The sequence below is a fragment of the Phaethon aethereus genome (assembly GCF_964289735.1).
Source record: "Phaethon aethereus genome assembly, chromosome: 17".
NCBI lineage: Eukaryota > Metazoa > Chordata > Aves > Phaethontiformes > Phaethontidae > Phaethon > Phaethon aethereus.
In genome coordinates, this window is record NC_138593.1 from 14,896,421 (window position 1) to 14,917,892 (window position 21,472).

Genomic DNA, 21,472 nt, shown 5'->3' on the forward strand with positions numbered 1-21,472 from the left:
CTATCTGCCGCTCTCCTGGCGCTGCTGCAGCAGCTGGATGACCTCGGCGATGCCCTCCTCGGGGACCTGCCGCGGGGGGACAGAGCGGGCGTCAGCCCCGGGGGGACGCCCCCACCGCGGCGGGCCCCCGGGGAGGGGCAGGGGCTCACCAAGGCGTGATCGAAGTTGAAGGTGCTGATGTAATACGCCGATATGTCGGCGGCGGCCAGGGGCTCGGCGATCTGCGCCACGATGCCGCACTCGTCTGGGGGGGGGCAAAGGGAGCCCGGGGTGAGCGGTGGCCCCGGTGGCACAGCCACGGGGACGTGCAGGGAGAGCGTCACCCCGAAGCACCCCCCAGGTGGTGCTGGCACGGTGAGGGGGGGACACACGGCCACCGTGGCCACACTCACCGAAGCCCAAGGGCTGCCCGCCGATCCGCACCATCCGCCACAGCTCCCCCGTCGAGCTGGTCAGCAGCAGGTCACTGGGGAACCTGAGGGGGGGACCTGATTGTAACCCCCCCTCCCAGAGCCCCAAGCCCCGGGGACAGATGGACGGATGGACAGGCCCACGGACAGCACCTACCGCTTCTGGGTTTCGGCATCCATCACGATGGAGATGTAGCCCTCGATGAGGGAGAAGGCGAAGAAGGTGATGGAGTCGAGGTCCTGGCTGCTGGCGCCAGCCTCCCTTGGGGGGCTGCAGAGTGGGGTGGGGGGAGGGAAGAGCCACAGGCAGGAGTCACCGCCAAAATTGGGAGTACAAGGGCTTGGTGGTGGCACTGGGTGTCTTTGAGGATCATGTTGGGATGCTGCAGGGTGAGCCGGCGAGGGGGAAGGAGAGGGGCGGCGGGAGCAGGTGCTACCTGCCGGGTCTGCAGCTCGCAGCGCTGCTGCGCTGGGGGACAGCGGGTGCCGGCCGCAGGCAGGACAGCAGTGACACCGGGTCTTGGGGCATTCCCAAAATGCTGCGGTGCCTCTGGAGCAGGAGGGTGACCCACCAGAAGGAACCCCATCCCAGGGGACATGGGAGGTCCCAGCCAGGTGCATCACCGCGCCGCAGCACCATTCCCACCGGCCTTTTGCAATCAACCCTCTCCCATTTCACAATCCCCCCTCCCTGGGCTTTGCGGCAATGGGGGGGCTCCTCCCCTGGGTCACCTCGGGGCTCCCATCTCCCACGGTGGCAGCAGGACCCACAGCACCCACGTGGCTACACCCCCCCAGCACGCTCAGGAGGGAAAAAAACAGTTTGCAAAACACACCCAGAGCTTGAAAAGCCACTGGGAGCAAGGAGGGGGACACATCACCGCAGTTCAGGTGGCACCGGGCGAGGGGCCACCACCGTGTCCCCATCGCTGGGACCCACCTGTGGGAGTAAAAGAGGACGTCGATGAGCATGGTGGCGATGGCGGGCAGCGTGTCGGGGGCCACGGTCAGGACGCAGAAGCGGGTCTGGGGGCTCTGCACGGGGTGCAGCGTGGGGCTGGCGGCTGGCAGGGGGAGAAGCACCCGTCAGGCACTGGGGACAGCTTGGGGACAGTACCGCAGTGCCACCCCGTGGCCACCGCAGCCACAGCCCGGCACCCCTCGGGGCGCAGAGGGGTGGCCCTGGGGGTCCCCCAAGGATGCGGGTACCGCCGGCGGGAGCTGGAGCATCTCGGCGGGGATGGGGTGGCCCTGAGGACAGGGTGGCCCTGGGGGACAATGGGACCTGGCGTCACTCACCTGGCTTGGGCTTGAGGAAGCCATTGCTCACGTCGTCGCAGGTGACAGGGACGCACTCACCGCTCTCCTCCTTGTAGATGTCAAACTCCCCCGCCAGCGTGTGGATCACCACCGGCAGGTCCCGCTCCCGCACCTGGCCGGGGGTGCGGGATCAGGCCGGCACCGCCACCCCTCCCCGCAGCCCCCCCGCTGCCGGCCGGGGACAGCGCGGTCCCCACCCAGCTCCGCTGGAGCCAGCGCCCCGGTGGGACGAGGCACCGCCGTCCCCGTCCTCGCCCGGCGCTCACCAGGATGAAGTCGGTCTGGTAGGTGGAGAGCATCAGCACCGAGACGTGGTGCTCGGCCAGCGGCGCGATGACCGACCTGGCGATCTTGGTGACGCCGGTGGCCTGGCAGCCGGAGGGTGCTCGACCGTTGGAGACGACGCTGAGCACCAGCCACGTCGAATCCGCCACCTGCATGAACTCGGAGGGCGGCAGCTCTGCGAGGGATAAGGGGAAACTGAGGCACGGGGCTCCTGGGGGTTTGGCACAGCCCAAACGTCCCGTCCGTGCCGCAGGGCTCGCGCTGGCTCAGGCGCCACACGTCACGCTGTCCCTCGGGAGAAGAGCTGGCCCGGCGGAGCCAGGACAGGATCAGCCCCAGGTGTGCGGCTGGAGATGCTGGTTTGGGAGTGCAGACCAGCCCCGTCCACAGGTGGAATGAGCCAGACAGGGCTCAGCTGCTCCACGCACTGAGACGGCCTCTGAATTCGGCTGCAGGGATGAGCAGGGCCGAGGCTACAACCCCCCCCAAGCCTGGGACGCGTCTCTCCTCCCCACACCTGCACCCTGGGCTGGGTGCGAGGGAGCGTCGGGGTGTGCCGCACCCCAAAACCGGCACCGTCAGAGCCCTGGGGCTGCCTGGCTCATCCCCTGCCCCCCCGGAGCCCCCAGCCCAGCATCCAGCACCCAGGGATGCTCGGGGTGGGGGGGAACACAGGCACCGGGATGAGGGAAGGGCCACCCCGGGGGTGCCAGCACCTCGTGCCAGCCTGGCGGGGAGGGGCCGAGCCCAGGCTGGCCGGGGGCCAGGGCTGCCTCCCAAAAAGCTGCTTTTTCTTGGCAGGGAGGGCGCGCACTGGCCGGTCCCTTCCTGCCCCAGGCCGGGGGGCCGGGGGCCATGCTCGCCCCCGCCCCCACCTCCTCCTGCCCAGGAGAGGGGCTGGCGCTGCCATGGTGCCCCAGGACTCATCCTGGCACCCCCTTCCCTGCCCAACAGCGCTCCCTGGAAGGGACAGGGTGGGGTGGGCACCCGAGGGGTCTCCAAACCGCTCCCCCCACCCATGGGAGTCGGCCCCACATGAGCGCCCAGCCCTTGGGTAGGCACCTCGTATCCCAGCCTAGCTGAGAAGGCAAACTCATCACACCAGTGGTGGAAGGCAGGTCACCCCAGTGAGAGGTCCGGCACCCATGGTGGGGGACCCCATCATGTTACGGGCTCCGTACCCCACTCCTGAACCACGGCTCAGGGCAGGGCGGGAGCAGTGCCGGAGCCGGGGGCCTCGGCGGGTGTTTCCAGCGCCTGTTCCTGCACAGGAAGCGCCAGAACAGCGTCGGCTCCGGCCCAGGGCCGAGCGTCGGGGCCGGGGGGGACACACGGGGACGTGGGGACCCGTCCCAGCGCTCGCCGCTTAATCACTTTTCAACACCACCCTGGGCGAGGCCGTGAGCGCGCGGGGGGGACCCCGCTCGCCCCGTGCCACCCACCCCGGGGCTAAACCCAGACCCGCGAGGGAAGAAAGGGGGGTGCAGCTCTCCGCTGATGGGGGTCCCCCCCCAGCCCCACAGCAGGGGGACGCTGGCAGCCCCCCAGCCCTGGGGGGGTACACACGGCGCAGCGGGGCTGCCGGCTCGCAGGACCATTGTTCAGCACTTCCCGCCTTCCCCTCGGGATTGAGGAATATTTGTCCGCAGGCCCCGAAATAAAACAATACGTGGGGAACGGCTCCAGCTCTGGAGCGGGGAGCCCAGCCCCACAGCCCCTTCCCCGAGCAAAGGGCCGGGGAGGGAGGTGGGAGCTGGATGCGGCCAGCGAGCACCCCGTGGCTGGAGCGCTGGCCCTTGTTCCTTGGGGCACGTCCAAGGTGATAAGCGTCGGCTGGCTCCTGCGGCCCCGGCAGGAAGGTTTGGGCGTGGGAAGCCAGGACAGGATCCGGCCCCTCCAGCACAGCCCGCTGGGCCGGGACCCCCAGCAAGACCCATGGCACACGCTGGGTCAGGTCACCGTCAGCAGGGACGCCACCGAGTGACACCTCCCAGGGAGGTGAGGACTCAACCCTTCGCGGGACACCCCAAAACCTGGTCCCTGCTGCCAGGCAGCACCCCCAGGCAGGGCTCACCCCCGCCAGCCCGGGCAGGCACAGAATCGGTCCTGCTCTACCAAAGTACCGGCCGGGCCCTCGCTGCGCAGGGGGACAGGCGGAAGCGGCCACAGGCCGGCTGGCAGCGGGTCTGGCAGCAGCACCCGGCATGGGCAGGGAGTGCGGGTGCTGCCTGCGGGCACCCCGCGAGGTACCCGCCCCCTGCCCGGAGCAGCCAGGCTCTCGGCTGGCGCCAGGCTCGCCACAGACCGTCCCCACCGGTTTCACAGCCCGATCCCATGAGCCAGCAGAGACGCAGCTCTGCCTGAGAGGGGGTTATTAGGGTGAAGGCAGCCATGCTGGGACAGCCTTGGCTGGGCAAGCTGGTACATCCCCAGCGCAGGCGCCGAGGGGATGGGCGCTTCGCAGCCAGGAGCCCCGGGGATGGGCATGTACCGAGGGAGCCTCGCTACAAGCCGGGACTCGCTCCCTGCGGCCCAGGCCTGGAGTGCTGCTGCGCTCGGGTGGGCTGAGAACGTGCACAACTCGCGTCTGTGGTGTCAGCCCACCCTGCGAGGGACGGGGTGGCCACAGAAGCCACCGCACAGTACCTTTGAAGCCTTCCTCGTCTAGCATGATGGTGTAGTCCTCAGGGGTCTCCGTCAGGCTGAAGAACTTGCACCTGAAGAAGAAACCGGTGCTGCCGACACCAGCACCGCCACCTCCGGGGGCCGGGCACCGGGACAGGGGGGAAGCCGGAGCGGTGCCGGTCACCGGAGGAGGAGGAAGGCCGGTACCTGCAGCGCTGGGGCAGGAAGAGCAGCTTGAGCAGCGGGTGGGTGTAGAGCCAGAGCCCGCGGCGGGCCAGGCTCAGCACCCGCACCCGGTGCTCCAGGATGTGCAGGTCCATGGCGGCCGCGCCGCACCGGGCCCCGCCGCCGCCGCGGACAGCGCGGGCCCGCCCCGCCCCCTGGGAGGGGCAACCGCCCGCCCCGCCCCGCCCGGCCCCGCCCCCGGTGCCCCCAGCAGCCGCAGGCAGGCTGCGACCGGGCCCACCGGGAGCCCGAATGGCGGCCCGGGGGGGAGGCGCCCCGACAGCCCCAGCTGCGCCACCGGGCACCGTCCTGCAGCCCCGTCCTGCAGCCCCGTCCGGGCAGAATTCCCGCCCGCAGGAAGCGCGGGGGGAGGGGACCTAGGCACCATTTTGCGCATGGAAAGCGGAGCGGTGGGGCGCCGTGGGGTGAATTAGGGGTCTGCGGGCGCTGTTCGGCCACGGCAGCTGTGACAGGGGGAGAGAAGGGGCAGGTCCAGGCGCCGGGAAGGGAGCTCAACCCATGGCAGGCCCCCGAGGAGCCCCCGCCCCCAGAACCTGGCAGCCTCCATTGCTGTCACAAGCTGGGGCAGGTCTCAGCCCCCTCCCCTTCTCCCCTTTACCCTTTAAAGAGGAGCAGCCCCAGCGCTGGGTGAGACGGCAAGGCCGGGTCGGGCCTCGGCCCCCCTGGGGGGCTCCGCTGGGGCAGGGACAGAGAGGCGATGGCAGCAGGACCCTCCCCAGCACCCAGGGGTGATGACACCCCGCAGCCTGTGCCCCCCTGTAGCCCGTGGCAGGGGAGGGCGACGGGAAGACATGGCGGGAGCCACAGGCGCCTTTACACAATCCTGTTTTATTTACCCCTTTGTACAAAACCGGTTTTCCCCGCTTTATTTTACAAAGCTGCCCCCAGCCCTCAGGAAGGGCAGCGGGGAGAGAGGGGACCCCACAACCGGGTAGTGCCCGACTGCTCACCCACCCCAGCTCACCTCCGCCGGGACCTCGGGCTGGGTGGCGGCGGCGCAGAGCCCTGGCGAGGGTGAACACTCGACCCGCTGAGCCATGGGGAGCCCAGGGACAGGGTTGGGGGGCTTTAGCCCCATGGTCTGGCATCAAATCCCGCGGCCTCTGGCGCGTCCTGCCTGCGGCTCCCAACCTCAGTCCCTGTCCTGCAACGGTTACTGCCACGGAGGAATAATAAATAGGCTCAGTGAGTAGGTAAATTCGGTACTACATATAGGGCTACAGCTTGATATATCCTCGCTAGATAAAGAGGAGGGGGGTGAGGGGTCCCCCCAGCTCCCCGCGTACCCCCAGTCCCCCTGCGCCGGGCGCGAGTGCTCAGGAACTGGGTCTGGGTCTGCCTGGCCGGCGTGGGGCAGGCAGAGGGGTGGGGGCTCTGGGAGGGACCCTGGGGGTGGGGGGTTGAGGGGCTCTGGGACAGGGAGAAGGGCCCGAGGGGCAGCCCGGCCCCCCAAGGCATGGGGAGGGAGCTCGGGTGGCTCAGCCACCCCCTGCCAGGGTTCCCACCGCTCGTGATGCCAGCACCCTGCCGGGGTGGGCACCCAGCGCAGACCAAAGGTAGCCCCTTTGGTCACTACACCTGGCCAAGGCCCCTGGCTTTGAGCCCACCCCGAGTGGGCACCCTGCACCCGGGGACCATGCTGTGCCCACGCAGCCACACTGGCCAGCCCGGCCCCATCCCTCCAGCTCAGAGCCCCCAGCACTGGGTGCCACGGGTGCCCACACAGACCCCAGCAGCGTCCTCGCGCCCGGGTCCGTGCGCAGCCCAGCTGCCCGGGGTGCGGACCCAGCGCCGCGCCGGCCCTACAAGTACGTGTCCTCGCTCTCCCGGGAGCTCAGGCTCTCCTTGGACTGGTGGTGGGGGGAGACCTGGGGATGCAGCAGCTCCCGGGCCGAGCCGGGGGCCCCATTGCCCTCAGCCCCAGGGCCGTTGGCAGGGCTGGCCGGGCCCTTTTCTCGGCTCTTCTCCTTGCTCTTGCGGGCCTTGGGCACAGGGGCGGGCCCGGGGGGGACGATGATGGAGGGGACGGGCTCCAGCGCCTTGCGGGTGGGGGGCTCGGCCTCGCTGATGGCCTTGGCACCGTGCAGGCGCGGGGGGGATTTGCACTGCAGCTCCCCGTGCGACTCCCGCCACTTCTTCAGCTGGATCAGGTGCTCCCGCTCAATCTGACGCTCCGTCACCGGCAGCTCGATGACCTGCGGGGGACAGACTCGTGCCATCAGCACCGCCCTCCACCGTGCCGGTGCCGTGCACCGCAGCCACTGGGGCAGGGGGTGGGATAGCCCCCCAGGGCAGAGGCAACCCCAAATTCAAGCCCTTCGGGGACTGCCCCCATGCCACACCAGCTCCGCTCACCCAGGGGCAGCCCAGTCCAGCAGTGTGGCCAACTGGGTGGCACTGGGCCCCCAAACTCTCCCCAGCACCTCACCTCCTGCACCAGGAAGGTCTCCTGCATGATCTTGGGGCTGAGGGCCCTCAACCTCTCCATAGTCTCATACTGGCCCTGGCAGGACTTGAGCTTGTCCGAGGAGCCCAAGGTGTGTTTGAGCAGCACGAGACCCACGCGGAAGATGATCTTCACCCCTGCAAGGGGAGAGGTGAGGCAGCGAGCGCCCGGCAGGACAAGGGGACGCTGCCACTATGTCCCTCAGATGCGGTGGGGCACCAGGTCCCGGTCCTGCTAGCAGTAAAAACACGCACGAGGGTGCATTTGGGATGCACGTGCCCTCTAAGCCCGAGAAAGAGCCCAGTCTCCACCCCAGGCACATGGCTGCCCCAAACCCGCCCTACAACAGGTCCCACATGCCAGGCACAGGCAAGCAGCTGCAGCAGTGCTCCTGCCGTGGCCCTGAGTGCTGTCCACGTGCCGTGGGGACTGCAGCCAGTCACTCCAGGAGGAGGAGGAGGATGGCAGGGAGCTTCTACCTTCGCAGAAGAACATATCCCAGACGCGCAGGACCGAGCTCCAGGGCAGCGTGCGGGAGAAGGCGCACATGAACCACTCTGTCATGTAGAGGATGGGATCGATTTTCTGCTTGCTCAGGTGCTTGTAGGCCACGGGCGAGACCTTGTGCAGCAGCGAGAAGAGGATCTGCCCATCCAGCTGAATGGCCTCCTGCAGGGACAGCATGACAGCCCCAGTGAGCACCTTAACCCTGGTCCAGCACTGGGAGGAGCCCACCCTCCAAGACCTGGCTACGGGAGCAGAGCTGTGCCCCACGGATGCCGGCAGCAAAGGCTGAGCCCCCCATCCCTGACTGTGGGATGCTCCTGGGGGCCATGGCACAACACAGAGACCATGGGAGCACCCAGGATCTCCCCAAGCTCCCTTCTTCCTCTGGGGTGAGGAGCTGGGGGAGCTTTTGGCCTGGGGACATCACAGGTCCCTGCCACCGCCGAAGGCACCGCGCGCCCTTCACTCACCAGCTTCTCGCTGTAGTAGCCAGGGAGGTACTTCTCGCAGATCTGCACCAGGCACCAGAAGGCTTGCTGCAAGCCAAGGGACAGCGGTTGAGCACCCGGGACGTCCCTGCAGCCCCCACCCCACCCCCAGGGGAGCGGGCAGGAGGAAGGCAGAGCACGCCTGGGGCGAAGGGCACCTCCTGCGCCAGCCGAGCTTTGGGGTAAACGGGTGCTGTGAGCCGAGCACCCTGCCCACCAGCACCACCCCAAAGAGCACCAGCACACCCTCCCGCTGGTCCCAGCTGTCTGGCCACTGGGTCTCCCTGCCCTCCCAGCCACGTGCTCATACCTCGGCCGGCATGTGCATGAGCAGGACAGCAGCGATGGGGGCCTGGGCCTGGCAGTAGCCCTCCTCCGGGCGGTACAGCGTGTACGCCTTCAGCACCCGAAACAGGTCCTGCTGCCTGCAGAGACACCCCGGGGAGGGAGAGGTGGAGAGAGGGCACAGACATGGCCCCCAGGAGCAGGCCAAATCAGCACTGGGCATTGCATGGTGATCCGGCACCGGCCACCACGCTTCCGCCAGGAGCCTGGGCCAGTCCCTGGCTGGGATCCCCTTCCGACACAAACTCAGGACTATGGGACACGATAACCATGGCTCTGCCCTGGGAAGCGCGGCCCACGGAGGCCCCATCCCGCCTGGATCCAAGAGGCGAGGCAGGGAGATGGCCACTGTGTTCAAAAAACGTGTAGAAATGGCACTTCGGGATGTGGTTTAGTGGGCATGGTGGTGTTGGGTTGAAGGTTGACTTGATGATCTTAGAATCGTTAAGGTTGGAAAAGACCTCTAAGATTCTGATCTCCCACGGGTGCTGGCTCAGAGTGAGCTGCAAGCACAGCAGCACAGAGACTTCCCGACACCTGGGGAACAGCATTTCCCTGGTAAAACAGAGGCTACAGCCGGCCGCCTCCTCCCTTCTGCCACAGCAATTCCCACCTGCTGAGTGTCAGAGCCGGTGCCAAGAGCTGCGACCTACGCAGCGAGCTCCTGGGAAGCCACATTGTTTTCAGCCCATGCCTGGATGCTCTGTGAGCTGGAGGGTGTGAGGATTGCAGGGGGATCACTGCAGCTCCATGAGCTGGGATAGACAGTGCCCACCACACAATGCTTGTCCAGCCCAGTGGCTGCCAAGGACTGGACACACAGGAGCTCCACTTACCCGTGGCCTCCGCGCGAGACAAACATCTCGTGGAAGGGGAACTGCCGATGGAGATCTCGCTCGATCACGTCCAGCCACTTTGGGTCCCCCGGGAGGAGATCCAGTTCCTGAGGAGGAGAGGGTTGGGGTGAGCAAAACTCCACACCGGCATGGTGCCAGCCCCGCTCTGGCACATGGGGCCCACAGGAAACCCAGGGGAGCCAGTGGAGCAGCCATGGGGCTGGCCTGGCTCTGCCCTGAACATGAGCCCCATCAGGTCGTGGGTCAGCCCACGCTGGCTGGGGTGCTAGCCCCCTTGGCCCCCCTAGAGCAGGAACAAGCAGCGTCTGGGACCCCAACAGATGCCCCAGCCCTGGAGTGAGCAGGAGCCATCCCAGCACTGCCCCCCTCCACGAGCACACCCTCCCCGGCAGCGCAGGGAAGTCCCCGGCGGCACTCACGTCAAACTTGCCGATGTTCTGCTCCAACTTAACCTTGCTGCCGGAGAGGTACTGCCAGGCACGGCCCCGCAGCGAGGGTGGGATCCCCTTCTGGCACCGCAGCCGGATCTGTGGGGAGAGACACAGCCGTCACAGGGAAAAGCATGCAGCAGCGGGGAGCAAAGAGGCCCCCGGGGCAAGATGGGAGCCAGGCCCAGCACCGTGGTCGCAGGCTGGTCCCTTGCCACCTCCCTGTACAAGGGGATGTGTCCCCGCACCGCCTGGTGTCGCACAGACGTACGGGACAGCGCAGGGACGCCCTTCTCCCCAGCATGGCACTTAACATGCCAGCTCGGACGGCAGCCAGAGCTGCACCAGCATGAGGGAGCTGCAGACGGCTGCCAGGAGCCTGGCCGAGGCTTTGTGGCTTGCAAACAGCTCCAAACAAGCCCTGCTCTGCCCCAGAGCAGGATCCTGCTGGGAGCTGGAAAAGCAAACACTGGAGCCAAGGGGGGGAGCGGCTGGCAACCTCCCCGCCCTGGCATGGCCCATGGGAAGCACTGGGGATGCAGGGGAGGGCTCTCTGGCCCCCAGCCCTCCTGCTCACCCGTGGGGCCGTGGGGAGCAGGGAGGCATGCCCTGCCGAGGGTCTTGGCCTACCTACTCGCTCATCCCAGGCAGAAGGGCAGGCCTGGCCTCAGCTCCACGCACGGCCGGCTCCATGCCCACAGTCGGTCTCCAGCTTCCTTGGCACAGGGCACCGGCCAGGACCAAAGTCCAGGCGAGGCAGCACCCGCCGGTACCTACCCCGCGACAGTGAGCCGAGCTGGCTTAACCTTGCCGCTGCCAGCGCACCGGCAGGGGCCAAAACCAGAGACCTCCCCCCCAACATGTCCCTCTCCGACTCCTGGGGAAGGAGCAGCACCATCCCCACAGCCCACAGCAAGGTGGGGCTCCACAGGACCGGCGCTTTCAGCAGTTACCCCACATAAAACCCTGCACGGCCTCCACGCCTTGTGTCCTCGCTTGGGCGGCACGTGCCAATTGCCGGAGAGGTGCCAGGGCTCTGCGAGCCGTGCCAACAGCTCCCAAAGCCTCCTTGGGTCTCTCCTGCCTGCCCAGGGCTCCTTTTCCCTGTTTGCTGGTGTAACTCAGGAGCAGGTGGTTGTGTTTCCAAGGAGCCCGGCCCAGCGTGGTGGTAACGCCATGTCCCCGGGAGGGTTTGCTGCTCCCTCGCCGCAGCGCTGCTTGTTTACCCGGGCAGGTCCTGGGACTTGCGGGGCCTTTGTGCTCGCAGGAAACACGGCGGGCGATGCCCAGGGCGGCTGCGGGCAGCTCTGCTGCTGCTGACGGCTCCCTTTTAGAGCCGGCTCCCCTTCCTGCTGGCTAAGCTGCCAGGAAGGAAGCCGCCTTGCTGGGTTTCGGTCCAGCAGCCCCTCCAGCTGGCCAGGCTCAGCGTGGCCGGGGCCAAGCGGCAGAGCATCTCATCCCCTTGGCTCCGCAGGGGTCCCGCCATCGCCCCTACGCTGGGGATACCCAGCCCTCGGGATCCCACCATGCCCTTCCGGGGCCCAGGAGCACGCCTGGGCAGAGGGATGCGAAAGCAAAGAGCGGTCGGAGCGCTGCCCGCCCCCAGAGAACAGTGGGAGCTGCCCACGCGTCTGCTCTCCTTCGGTCTGGCTGGAAAGGGCAAGGAGCGGCATGCGGCGCTGGCACGGCTCAGCGCCACGAAGGACGCGGGGTCGCGGCTCCGCTGGGATCTGGGCCAGGCGGGCAAAGGAGGGAGCATTTTGGGATCCCGGAGCGGTGAAGGTGTGAGCGAGCCTGGCAGGAGCTGGCCTAAGAGATCCCTGGGCTATCAGCCAACCCCAGGCAAGGCAGCCAGAAAAGCACCGGGGGTTTTTCAGAGGCACAGGGAGCTCCTCTGAAGCAGCGGAGCCTGAGCCACGCTGTGTGGCCCCGTACCAAAGCAGCCGGGCTCCTGCCAGAGCAGGGACAGTCGACAGCACCCGAGGGCCAGGCCTGGCACCCTTCCCTGAGCAGCACCAGGGCTCTGGGCATGGAGCAGCTCTCCACAGAAGACCTCAGAGGCTCTGGGCATGGATTTTTGCTGCAGGACAGACTACACAGTACATCAGCCCCACAGAGCCCCCCAGGAGCTCAGCCCATGCACAAGGGAGCTCCTCTGCCAGACATACAGCTGCTGGAGCATTCACCCGTGCCCAGAGGCCATGCCGTGGCATGGCCAGAGCACAGCGGAAACCGCCCGCAGAACAAAGTGCCTGCCTGCCGCATCCCAAAAAGCTCTCCCAAATCATTTGCAAGCATCCAAGAAACAGATGAGGGATTTCTACGCTGTTGACCGAGCGGGGACGGCACTCCGGGAGCACAGCACACGGAGCGGTGCCAGGAGGCTCTGCCAGCGGGGAGGAGGAGGAGGCCCTTTGTCCGCTCTCAGGCACTGCTGGCCCGCGCCAGCAGCCTCACCGCTTCCAATGGACATACAGCAGCGAGCCGGGACTTGCTGCATCCCACCTCTGCCTCGTTCGCAGGCTCAGGAGGTCAGTGAGCACCAACAGACCAAGCCCCAGCACGCACCAGCACGCGTCTCCTGGGGACCCCAGCTTGCAGACCAGCATCATGCACATCAGGCTCAAACATTTCCTAGCCGGAGCTTTTTTTGGTCTACAAGATGCACAGGCCAGAAGTTTCCATGACTGAACAATTCCCATGGCTGCCTGCGGGCAGCCAAAGGAGCCCGAGGAAGGCTCCAGCCCGGCTGGGAGCAGACGGGGCAGGAGCGGGCTGGCTCGGGGACCACAGGCTCAGCCCCCCGCAAGCCCCAGCTTCCCTCCCGCCATGAGAAGCGTCACGGGGAGGGAACAGCCCATTCAAGCCAACAGCATCATCCAAAGGCACCGCGTCTGTCCGTGGGGACCTGGTGACACGCAGGCTGCCCCAAAGCCTCAAGGGGACACGGCTGCTGCCGCCCTCCCTCCCCGCTGCCTCCTCCCGCCTGCGCAGCTGCGCCGGGGCAGCCCCAGGGGACAAGGCCGTCACTTACCTTCTTGTGTTTTTTGGCCATCCACTTGTCCCAGTTGTTGAGCATGTCGAGCCACTTGGACTCCCGCTGCCGTAGCACCTCCAAAGGCACCTCCTCCAGCCTGCGGGACGGCGGGAAGAGGCCGGTCAGCAAGGCTGCAAGCCCTCCCTGCATCGCGGAGCCCCCCCGGCCCCTCGGCTGCTCCCTGCAAGCACAGAGCCTGGCCAGGACACGCTCAAGAGCGCCGGTGCTTCGGCAGCTGCTCAGCGCTGCCGGAAGCACTCACCACCCGTGAAATCACCGTGCCAGCGCAGCCCCAACTCCCCAACAGTTCAAAACCTCTTGGGAGCACCCTGTGCTGCACCCACCGTGTGCTCGAGCGTCCCTGGGGACCTGTGCCCAGAGAGAAGGGCATGCCAGGAAGGCAAGCAACCAGGGAGCGCAGCCAGAGCCATTAGCTGAGCTGGGCAAGGTCCGATCCCCACCGCGGGGGCTGGCTGCAGATGGAGAAAGCCAGGGCCATAAGCATCATGTCATCTGCATGGCCCCGGTCATGCTTGCACCCCAAAAACCTGGCGCTGTGCCGGGCCCGGCACTGAGCCCAGCCAAGGGTGCCCCAAGAGGGAGGGGAGTATTTTCCAGCGACGGCTCAGCCTGGCCGGGGAATCCGATTTAACCCTGCCGAGGTAGGCGGGGATGCTGCCGCAGTGCCAAAGCCGGCAACGGGGCAGCCGGCTCCATGGCCTCCACAGCCGGGCACCCTCGGCCTTTTATCAGGGAGAAGCCAGAGGGACAGAGAGCTCGGCCAGGCCCTGGGCGTGTGCATCCCGGGGAGCGCAGAACCTCTTTCGAGCTGTCAGTGGAGAAGGGCCAACTTCAGCAGACTCGATGCCTTCCTGGGCTCAGCTCTGCACTGTCCCACAGCCGTGCCAATCCCAGGAGTGGCCAGATCCTTCCTGAGGAGCTAAGGACAGCGGTCTGGGCACTGAGCATCCCCTGGGGAGGTGCAGAGCACCCAGCCCCACTGCAGGACACATAGGCCCTGCTGCCTCCCGGTCCTATCTGCGTTAGGAGCCGGAAAGCAAGCGGCACAGAGAGCCCAGGGCCGCATCCAGCTGGCAGCACTGCCCTGCGCCCGGCCCAGCCCTTCCCTGCTGGGTCCCACCCACTGCAGCGGGTCAGACAGGGCCAAAAGCGATTGTTTTGGAAGGCAAACCCTCTCTGAAGGGATCCGCTTTGCTCGGCACGGCCACCCCCCCTCCCCAGCACAGGCTGGACACGGCCGCCAGCAGCACAGCCCGGCACGGGGACGAAGGGAGCGCTGGCCATGAGCCGGGGCAGCCGGAGGAGCTGGGGCTCTCCGAGGCGTGGGAAGCTCGGGAGCACTGGATGCTGGATACAGGACCTGGCCACGGGCCTGCTGGAGCCTGGCCAGCCCAGACTGGAAGCTGTTACCAGCTGATGGCTGCTTGGCAGCGGGCACAGAGCAAGGACCGGAGGCATTTCAGATGGCCGAGGCGGGGGCATCCCAGGCCAGCAGGCAGCAAAGTGCCCTGCACAGGGAAGGTGCTCCTCCGCACCCGCGCTGTGGGTGACAACCCCGCAGCTCGGCCCTTCCTGGTGCCCCCAGGCCCCCCGTGGGTGCCGGCACACTCCGCTTGCCCTCCCTTGTGCTTCCCCAAAACGCTTCCAGCTTGAGGGACCCTGGTTCTGCCAGACACAGATGGAGGCCGTGCGCTTCTGTTTATCCACTTCTGGAGAGACAGAGAGCAGATAAAAGCGCTGAAGGAGGGCAGGACTGGGCCCCAGCGCATCTGTGGGGCACGGGAGGAAGGCTCAGCCCCAAGTGACCGCAGCCACCATGCCGTTGGCAATCCCACTCGCCTCCAGCACCAGGAGCTCCATCTGAGGGAGGCACTGCCTGCTGAACCTCAGCACAGGGACATCCACCCCAAGCACCCAGGGACAGCCTTGGGGACAACAGCCGGGACATCCAAAGCACCCTCAAAACACAGTGTGTGGGCAGGACGGGGTGCAGCACCCCAGGCAGGAGAGGCCACCCCACTCCTGCAGTGCTAAGCGCGCAGGGACGGGGTTTATCACCCAGAGCAATGCACCTTGCCCAGCACCAGCAATCAAACCTTCGGTGCCTTCCCGCCCCGCAGACCGGCCAAGCAACGCCCGCAGGCTCAGGAGGGGCCAAGGCTTTGCTCCTCGTAGATGCGGAAACTGAGGCACGGGGCCCAACTGACACCAGAGCACACAGGTGGGCAAACCGCAGGGGAGCCCGCTCCAGGGAACATCCCAGGCTGCCACGCGTCGTCCCGCTGTGATCCTGCGCTTCTGCGGGTGTCGCTGCGAAACCACGGCCAGGAAGGCAAACACCAAACACGCTGCCGAACCAGCTTGCCGGCAGCCCAGAACGCATTCCTGGGTGCCGGCACCGCCCCGGGGCCCAGCGCCTCGGGCCAGCACGGCCGCGGGCTGCTCACAGCTGATTTTGGCAGCCACGCTTCCTCCGAAGGCTTCCGAGGAGGAGGGAGGCCAGCCAGTGCCGCCTCACCATGGCACCTTCGCCCGCGGCTGCCGATGCTGGTTCCCCCAGCAGGTCGTCGCCTGACAGCGGCCAAAAATACGCCAGAATCCAGCGCTTGGAGGAGAAGAGGCCTGGAGGTTACCAGGCACTGACCTCGGCAAGGAGGCCCCGGCGCTGCCGGCAGCGCCCAGCGCTCCCTCCCGCACCCAAGGCGGACGCCGTTTCCAGCCCGTCCCGCTCATTGAGGCAGGAGAGTCGGGACAAAGCTGGAACCGGCTCTTTTGGGGCTCTTGTTCACGTCCCTGCTTCTGCGGCCCCCGCCACAGGCACGCACCGGGGACGGCCGTGGCAGCGGAAGGCCCCTGCCCCACTCCCCCGGGGGAATTTAAACACCTCACGGAAGCGCTGCCCAGCAAGCAGGGGACACTCGGGGCACCCACCGGCCCCACGCCGCGGCACCGGCATGAGCCCACACTGGCTCCTCCGCAGCCAGACAGAGCCAAAGAGGTCTCGGAGCCGCGGCGTGGGCGCTCACCCGTGGGCCTGTCACCCGCAACCCGCCCCAGGAGCTGCTGCCTCGCTGGGGCGCGGACCGGGCTGCCCGCGGGGCGCTGGGGAGCGGCCCCAAGGCCCAGAGCCGTGGGCGGGGACACCCACCCGCCGCCGGGGCGGGAAGAGCCGCTACCGGCCGGGCCCGGCAGCCGAGGCCCCGCGGCCCAGCCCTGCGGGGGGCTGAGCGGCCGGTGGCGGCTCCAGCCGGGCTCAAGACGGCTCCCCCCGGCCCTCAACGCCTCGAGAGGCGCGGCCCACCCCGGCCCCAGCCCCACTCACGGCCCCTCGGCGCTGCGGCTGCCGACGATGAAGCCGAACTTGTCGACGCGCCGCTCCTCGGGGCCGCCACCGTTGACCTCAGAGTCGGATCCGAGGGAGCTAAGCTCGTCGCCGCCCGGTTCGGCCAGGCTCTCGCGGGTCCCAGCCAGGCTGTGGTGCCGGCCGCCGGGCGAGCCGGGCCCACCGCCCCCGCGGCTCTTGGCCATGGCGGCGCGGCTCAGCGGCGGCGCGGCCGCTCCTCCATGCCGCGGCCACGGCGGCGGCCACGCCCCCCACCCGCCGAGACACGCCCCCGTGCCGCGCCGCCATTGGGCGGGAACGGCCTTCTCGACCAATCAGCCGCACGGACAGCGACGGGGACCGGCCCGCTCCGGGAGACAATTGGTCAAGCGGCGGGGAGGGAGCTGTCTGTCAAGACCCTGCCCCCGCCTCCACCGGTGCCAACAAGGGTGGAGGGCCTACGTACACGAGGGGCGGGGCCACTGGGCGTGGGGCAGCGCTGGGGCTGGGAACGGGCCGGGGCCATGGCGGGGCGGCACTGGGGCGGCACTGGGGCGGCACTGGGGCGGCACTGGGGCGGCACTGGGGCGGCACTGGGGCGGCACTGGGGCGGCACTGGGGCGGCACTGGGGCGGCACTGGGGCGGCACTGGGGCCGGGCCGTTGCCCCTTCGGGCTGACCGTGCCCCGGCCGGGGGACGCGCTGAAGCCAGGGGCACACCGTGGTTGCCCGAAACCTGCCCCGGCCCCGCGGCTCCCTGCACCCCGCAGCCGGCGGTACCCGTCCAACAACGGCCTCATCCCCATCAGCCCGGACAGGCAAAACTGGCCCAGATCTGCAAAACACGAAGCCCAAAAGGATCTGTAAGCTACCGGGTGACAGCGCCGGGTCCGGGACTGTTGGGACCTGCCGCGGGTGAGGCTCCAGCCCACCTCCGGCAGCTTCTCGCTCGCTTTTCTCCCTTGAACAGCAAAGAATGGGGCTTTCCTCCCTCTCCAAGCAGGTAAGGCGCTGGGTGAGCTGCCAAAGGACCGAGGCTCATTGAAGTCAGCAACAACTCCACCTACTTCCAGCTTCTTCTGGCCACCCGAGCCCTGCGTGTCCTCCCCCGCTGAAGTGGAAGGCTCCGATAACAGTTGTTTTGTACCAGATATACACACGCAGTTTGCTACAACATTTATCAGTAATATTTAGATAGAAAGAGGCTGGCAAGGCTCCACACTAGCTATTTAGAGCAGGACATTTTCCTGCCAGAACGCCAGGCCAGGAGCTCAGCCCTGCCCAGCTGGTAAAAGGGGCTTGGCTGAAAACGTCACCTCAGCACCAGCGCAGCGCTCAGCCAGAGACATCGAGGAGATGCACGTCTGAGCGGGGAGCTCCTCACGCACCAAGCACCATGGTGGCTCACGCCACTGAGCACCGCTGGGGAAGGGAAGCTGGATGACCTCAAGTGCAATCCCATCACATTAGGGCCCCACAGCGGATGTAAAAACATGACTTCTCCATTTCAGAGCTTTCTTTGCAGATTTTTTTTGTTTTTCCTCCATCAACTCTGGAGAACACCACTCACTGCCCAGTTTTGTTTTCTATTGTCTAGTTTTTAAAAGCAGAAGGGAATTCTCCCACCTTCCTGCAGGGCAGGAGCACCCCTACACCCACCATCCGTCCACAGCCCCTGCCCGCACCTCCCAAGACACTCCAGATCTGGCACCCTACAGCAGGCTGCCCTTGTGCAACTACACTCCGCAGCGCTTGCAGACATGTGGGCATCTGTCAAAGACAGCAGTTGGCCACTGTGGCCAGGGGACCAGTGCCAGGCACCTTCCCTACAGCAACAGGGCTCCCGCCAGCCCTCGAGAGTGGCACGACGAGGGGGGAGGACGTTGGCTCTTCCCTCCTGCTGAATCTCTCTCCCCTGCTAAGCACAGAATAAGGTAAATGGGATGTTCCTGTAATGCCTGACCATCACTAAATAAATCCATGGCTTTGGATTATCCCAAAAGAGGAGCAGAGGTACCCAGACAACCGCTTCTTCCTTGGCACCTAATGATCTCACCGTAGATTAACTTTGCTCTGCGTTATGTTGTATCAAACTGCAGCACAGCTCTGACTGAAGGTACAGGAATAACCTATTTTCCAGACTTGCATGCTCTCCAGAACCAAGAGATGCCAGCTGCAAGATTTAAAGTGTAAAACACATTTTCCAATAAATTCTGACTAAGTTCAAAGTAGTCCTTCTGCCTCCATACACAGACACACGCATTTGTATATACATGCTTTACATTCAGGAATAGCTGTGCAGCACTAGGGAAATTTTAACAAAATGCTTTTCTTGCAGCCTTTCCTAGAAAATAAAAGGATTTCCTATAGTAAACTGCTTAATGACAAAACCCCAATGTATTTCCCCGCAACCCCATCCAAACGCCCTGAAGCCAGGCACATCTCCATTGAAAAAACCTAAAACCCAAGGAACGAGAGCTGCAACAGACAGAGTCCTGCACCGAGACGCGTGTTTATTAAAACAAATCACAGGCTGTACAGGAGAAGCACGAGGCCATTCAGCATACACAGACCCAGCTCTCCTTTACCACAGGGAACAGCCACGTACACTCATGCGGAGGGAGGATAAACTTCCATGTCTGGGTAAGCGAGAGAGGTGCTTTGCAGATAGTTTGGAGACAGAGGAAGAACAAGGGGCTTAGTACGTATGTTGAGAAGGAAGAAGTTTTCAATTAGAAAAAGCTTAAATGCAGCAACAAGCACTGTAGTCAGACAGGTGATGTTCTTGGCCAGTATAAATCCCTCAAAGATGGATCTAGACTAAGCTGGGCATGACCTCAACGTTGCTTACGAGGGGATTCAGCACTCAAGTGAAGCATCGATCGCTAACAGACTGCTGCAGTCACATACTAGGTCACTACATTTACACATTTCAGGGCTCTGTCAACTTCCCTTCTCCCAAGAGCCACCCAAACACGGCGTTCATCATTTCTCTTTTCAAACCAGAGCTGGCAGACAGTTGCAGTAGCCCCTAAAAGGCTGGAGGATTCAAAGGGTTGGGGTTACACAAGTGGCAATGCAGCCATGTTACGTCTCTGGGCTCCACGGCTCCTACTTCTTTCTGCCTCCTCTTTCTTTGAGTGCCAGGTGAATCAGAGAGCCACTTGTCATGTTGTAATAAGCCAAGGAGTTTGAATCCTTGATGAAGATGCCCTGAGGGGAGCAGAAAAGAAAAAAAAGGCAGTCACAGCAGAAATCATAACGCTCCCTTCCCACAAAACCCCAGCCGACAAAGCCTCCCTGGCCCTACTCTTAGAACACGGCAGGCTTTGACCAGCCCTGGGGAGATCCCAGTGTCTCAGAAGATGGGTGCCAGAGGAGGTGGGTATGCTGGGAATGATGCAAGGGTAAACAGACACTACATACCCCTACAAACATATAGATAAAGACAGTCACCACCTAGTGAAGTTATTTAGGCTCCACTCTGTGTGCCCCCTTTCTTTTTCCTTTTTTTCCCTTAAAAGAAAAGTATCAGTTAAGCTTCCTTTCTCCCTAAGGGTTAACACAGTATCTGCCTGTAGATGCACTCCTGAGGAGGCAAGTGCACAAAGTCCACTGCTTAGGCAGCGGGTTGTGCCTGTGCACATGCATGACTGGAAACAAGTTATTAAAAAGGAACGGTGCTTTTCTAACAGCTCCAATCTCAAGAGGAAGGGCGAGAGATCGCTTCCCTTCTGTGTTTTGGAGAAAGTCTTTTCAGAGCTGCCAAGGTTCCACAGTACTCGTGCCCACCTTCCAGAGGACACGTGACAGATCAGTGGGAGCAGACTGCTGCATTTAAATGTCAAAAACTCCCAGTAGAAAAACAGGCTGATTTCAGAGAAAGCCATCAAGCTTAGAAGGTTCATCTGCAGCAGCAACACAAAGGTCCGCTGACGAAAGGCCTGTCCTGCTGTAACAGTGTGCAGTTCTGTAACCAAGTGTGCTGCACAGCCAGGAAAAACATTCCCTCTGCTCTTCCTGATATCTCAGTACAACTTCTTCTTGTAAAAAGTCAGTTTGTGTATGAGAAAGCACTGAAGTAACAAACAGCATCTGAAGGGCTCATACCCACCTCATACTGCAGCTTCTGTTTCCCAGCTGGCATCCCTGTGGCCTCGTGGATCTTAACCTTTATAACAGACACCTAGGAAGAACCAAAGAGCTTGCTTAGGCTTTTTTTTTCCCCCCCACTGCACAGATGACCAGCGCCGCTCCCCCAGCCACGCAACCCTGCTGGGCAAGAGGCCACAGCATGGGGAACATCCAGAGTTTTACAGCTCCTGCTATGCAGGTCGGCTGCTGTTCTCAAAGCGAAGAAACTCGGTAGCAAAACAAGAAGGGGTAGAGGCCAGGTTAATAAGCTACATGCCTGGTCTGAGAGTGGCAGGGTGAACACCAACACTTGGCCATTCAGTTTCCATTCCGTCTTGTCCTGCATGTTGGGAACCTGAACTTTGACCGTGACCGGACCCTAGAGGAAAAAAAGATAACGTCTCTAACAGGCAAGGACGCTCAGGACTATGATAAGAGCGGCAGACAAATTTATAGACACATAGCCACAAATTATTTATTTCCAAAACTAGCCACGTATCTCGACTTGTCAGTGAACACACAGAAATGCATTTGCCTCACCACTGAGAAAGTTACTTGTTACCAAAATAGAACACTTAGTTGGATTTCTCTCATTAGTCCCTCCTTTTGTGTGCCATTCACAGTATTGCAGAGTGAACATATGAAGCATTAAACAGGAGACATCTTCTCTGTGCAGATGTCCAGGAAAACCATACAGCCTTCTTAAAGGACTTAAAATTCAACCCACAACGATGGCACTCCTCAGGAAGGAATTCAGGTTAACATTTAGTTCATGTTGTTATGGAATACACTGCATTATCATACTACCATGCTGACATTGATATATTAAATCTCCTTGCATCTCCAGCTTAGCAAGTCATCGGCTTAAAAGCTTATTGGCAGTTTTAGTTCTCTTTTACATTACTATAGACCTACCTCTCACTGCCTTTAATTACAGAAGAGTACTATCTTACTAAACTTGTCAGTAGCACTGCATTGCTCTTTCCAGTCAAATACAAAGC

At 64.0% G+C, this 21,472-nt stretch overlaps 2 protein-coding genes across 2 annotated transcripts; both read right to left on the reverse strand.

Moving 5' to 3' along the window:
- Positions 1 to 4,960, reverse strand: CASTOR1 (cytosolic arginine sensor for mTORC1 subunit 1; the record flags this gene model as incomplete). Its single annotated transcript, XM_082007590.1, has 9 exons — positions 1 to 66; positions 150 to 244; positions 393 to 475; positions 568 to 681; positions 1,351 to 1,474; positions 1,710 to 1,842; positions 1,997 to 2,190; positions 4,662 to 4,732; positions 4,848 to 4,960. 9 exons carry the CDS (start codon positions 4,958 to 4,960, stop codon positions 1 to 3), a joined length of 993 nt encoding a protein of 330 aa, XP_081863716.1.
- Positions 4,961 to 6,688: 1,728 nt separating this feature from the next.
- TBC1D10A (TBC1 domain family member 10A) lies at positions 6,689 to 16,543 on the reverse strand (the record flags this gene model as incomplete). Its single annotated transcript, XM_082007670.1, has 9 exons — positions 6,689 to 7,081; positions 7,315 to 7,469; positions 7,812 to 8,001; positions 8,310 to 8,375; positions 8,638 to 8,752; positions 9,509 to 9,615; positions 9,949 to 10,056; positions 12,992 to 13,091; positions 16,338 to 16,543. 9 exons carry the CDS (start codon positions 16,541 to 16,543, stop codon positions 6,689 to 6,691), a joined length of 1,440 nt encoding a protein of 479 aa, XP_081863796.1.
- Positions 16,544 to 21,472: the final 4,929 nt, after the last annotated feature.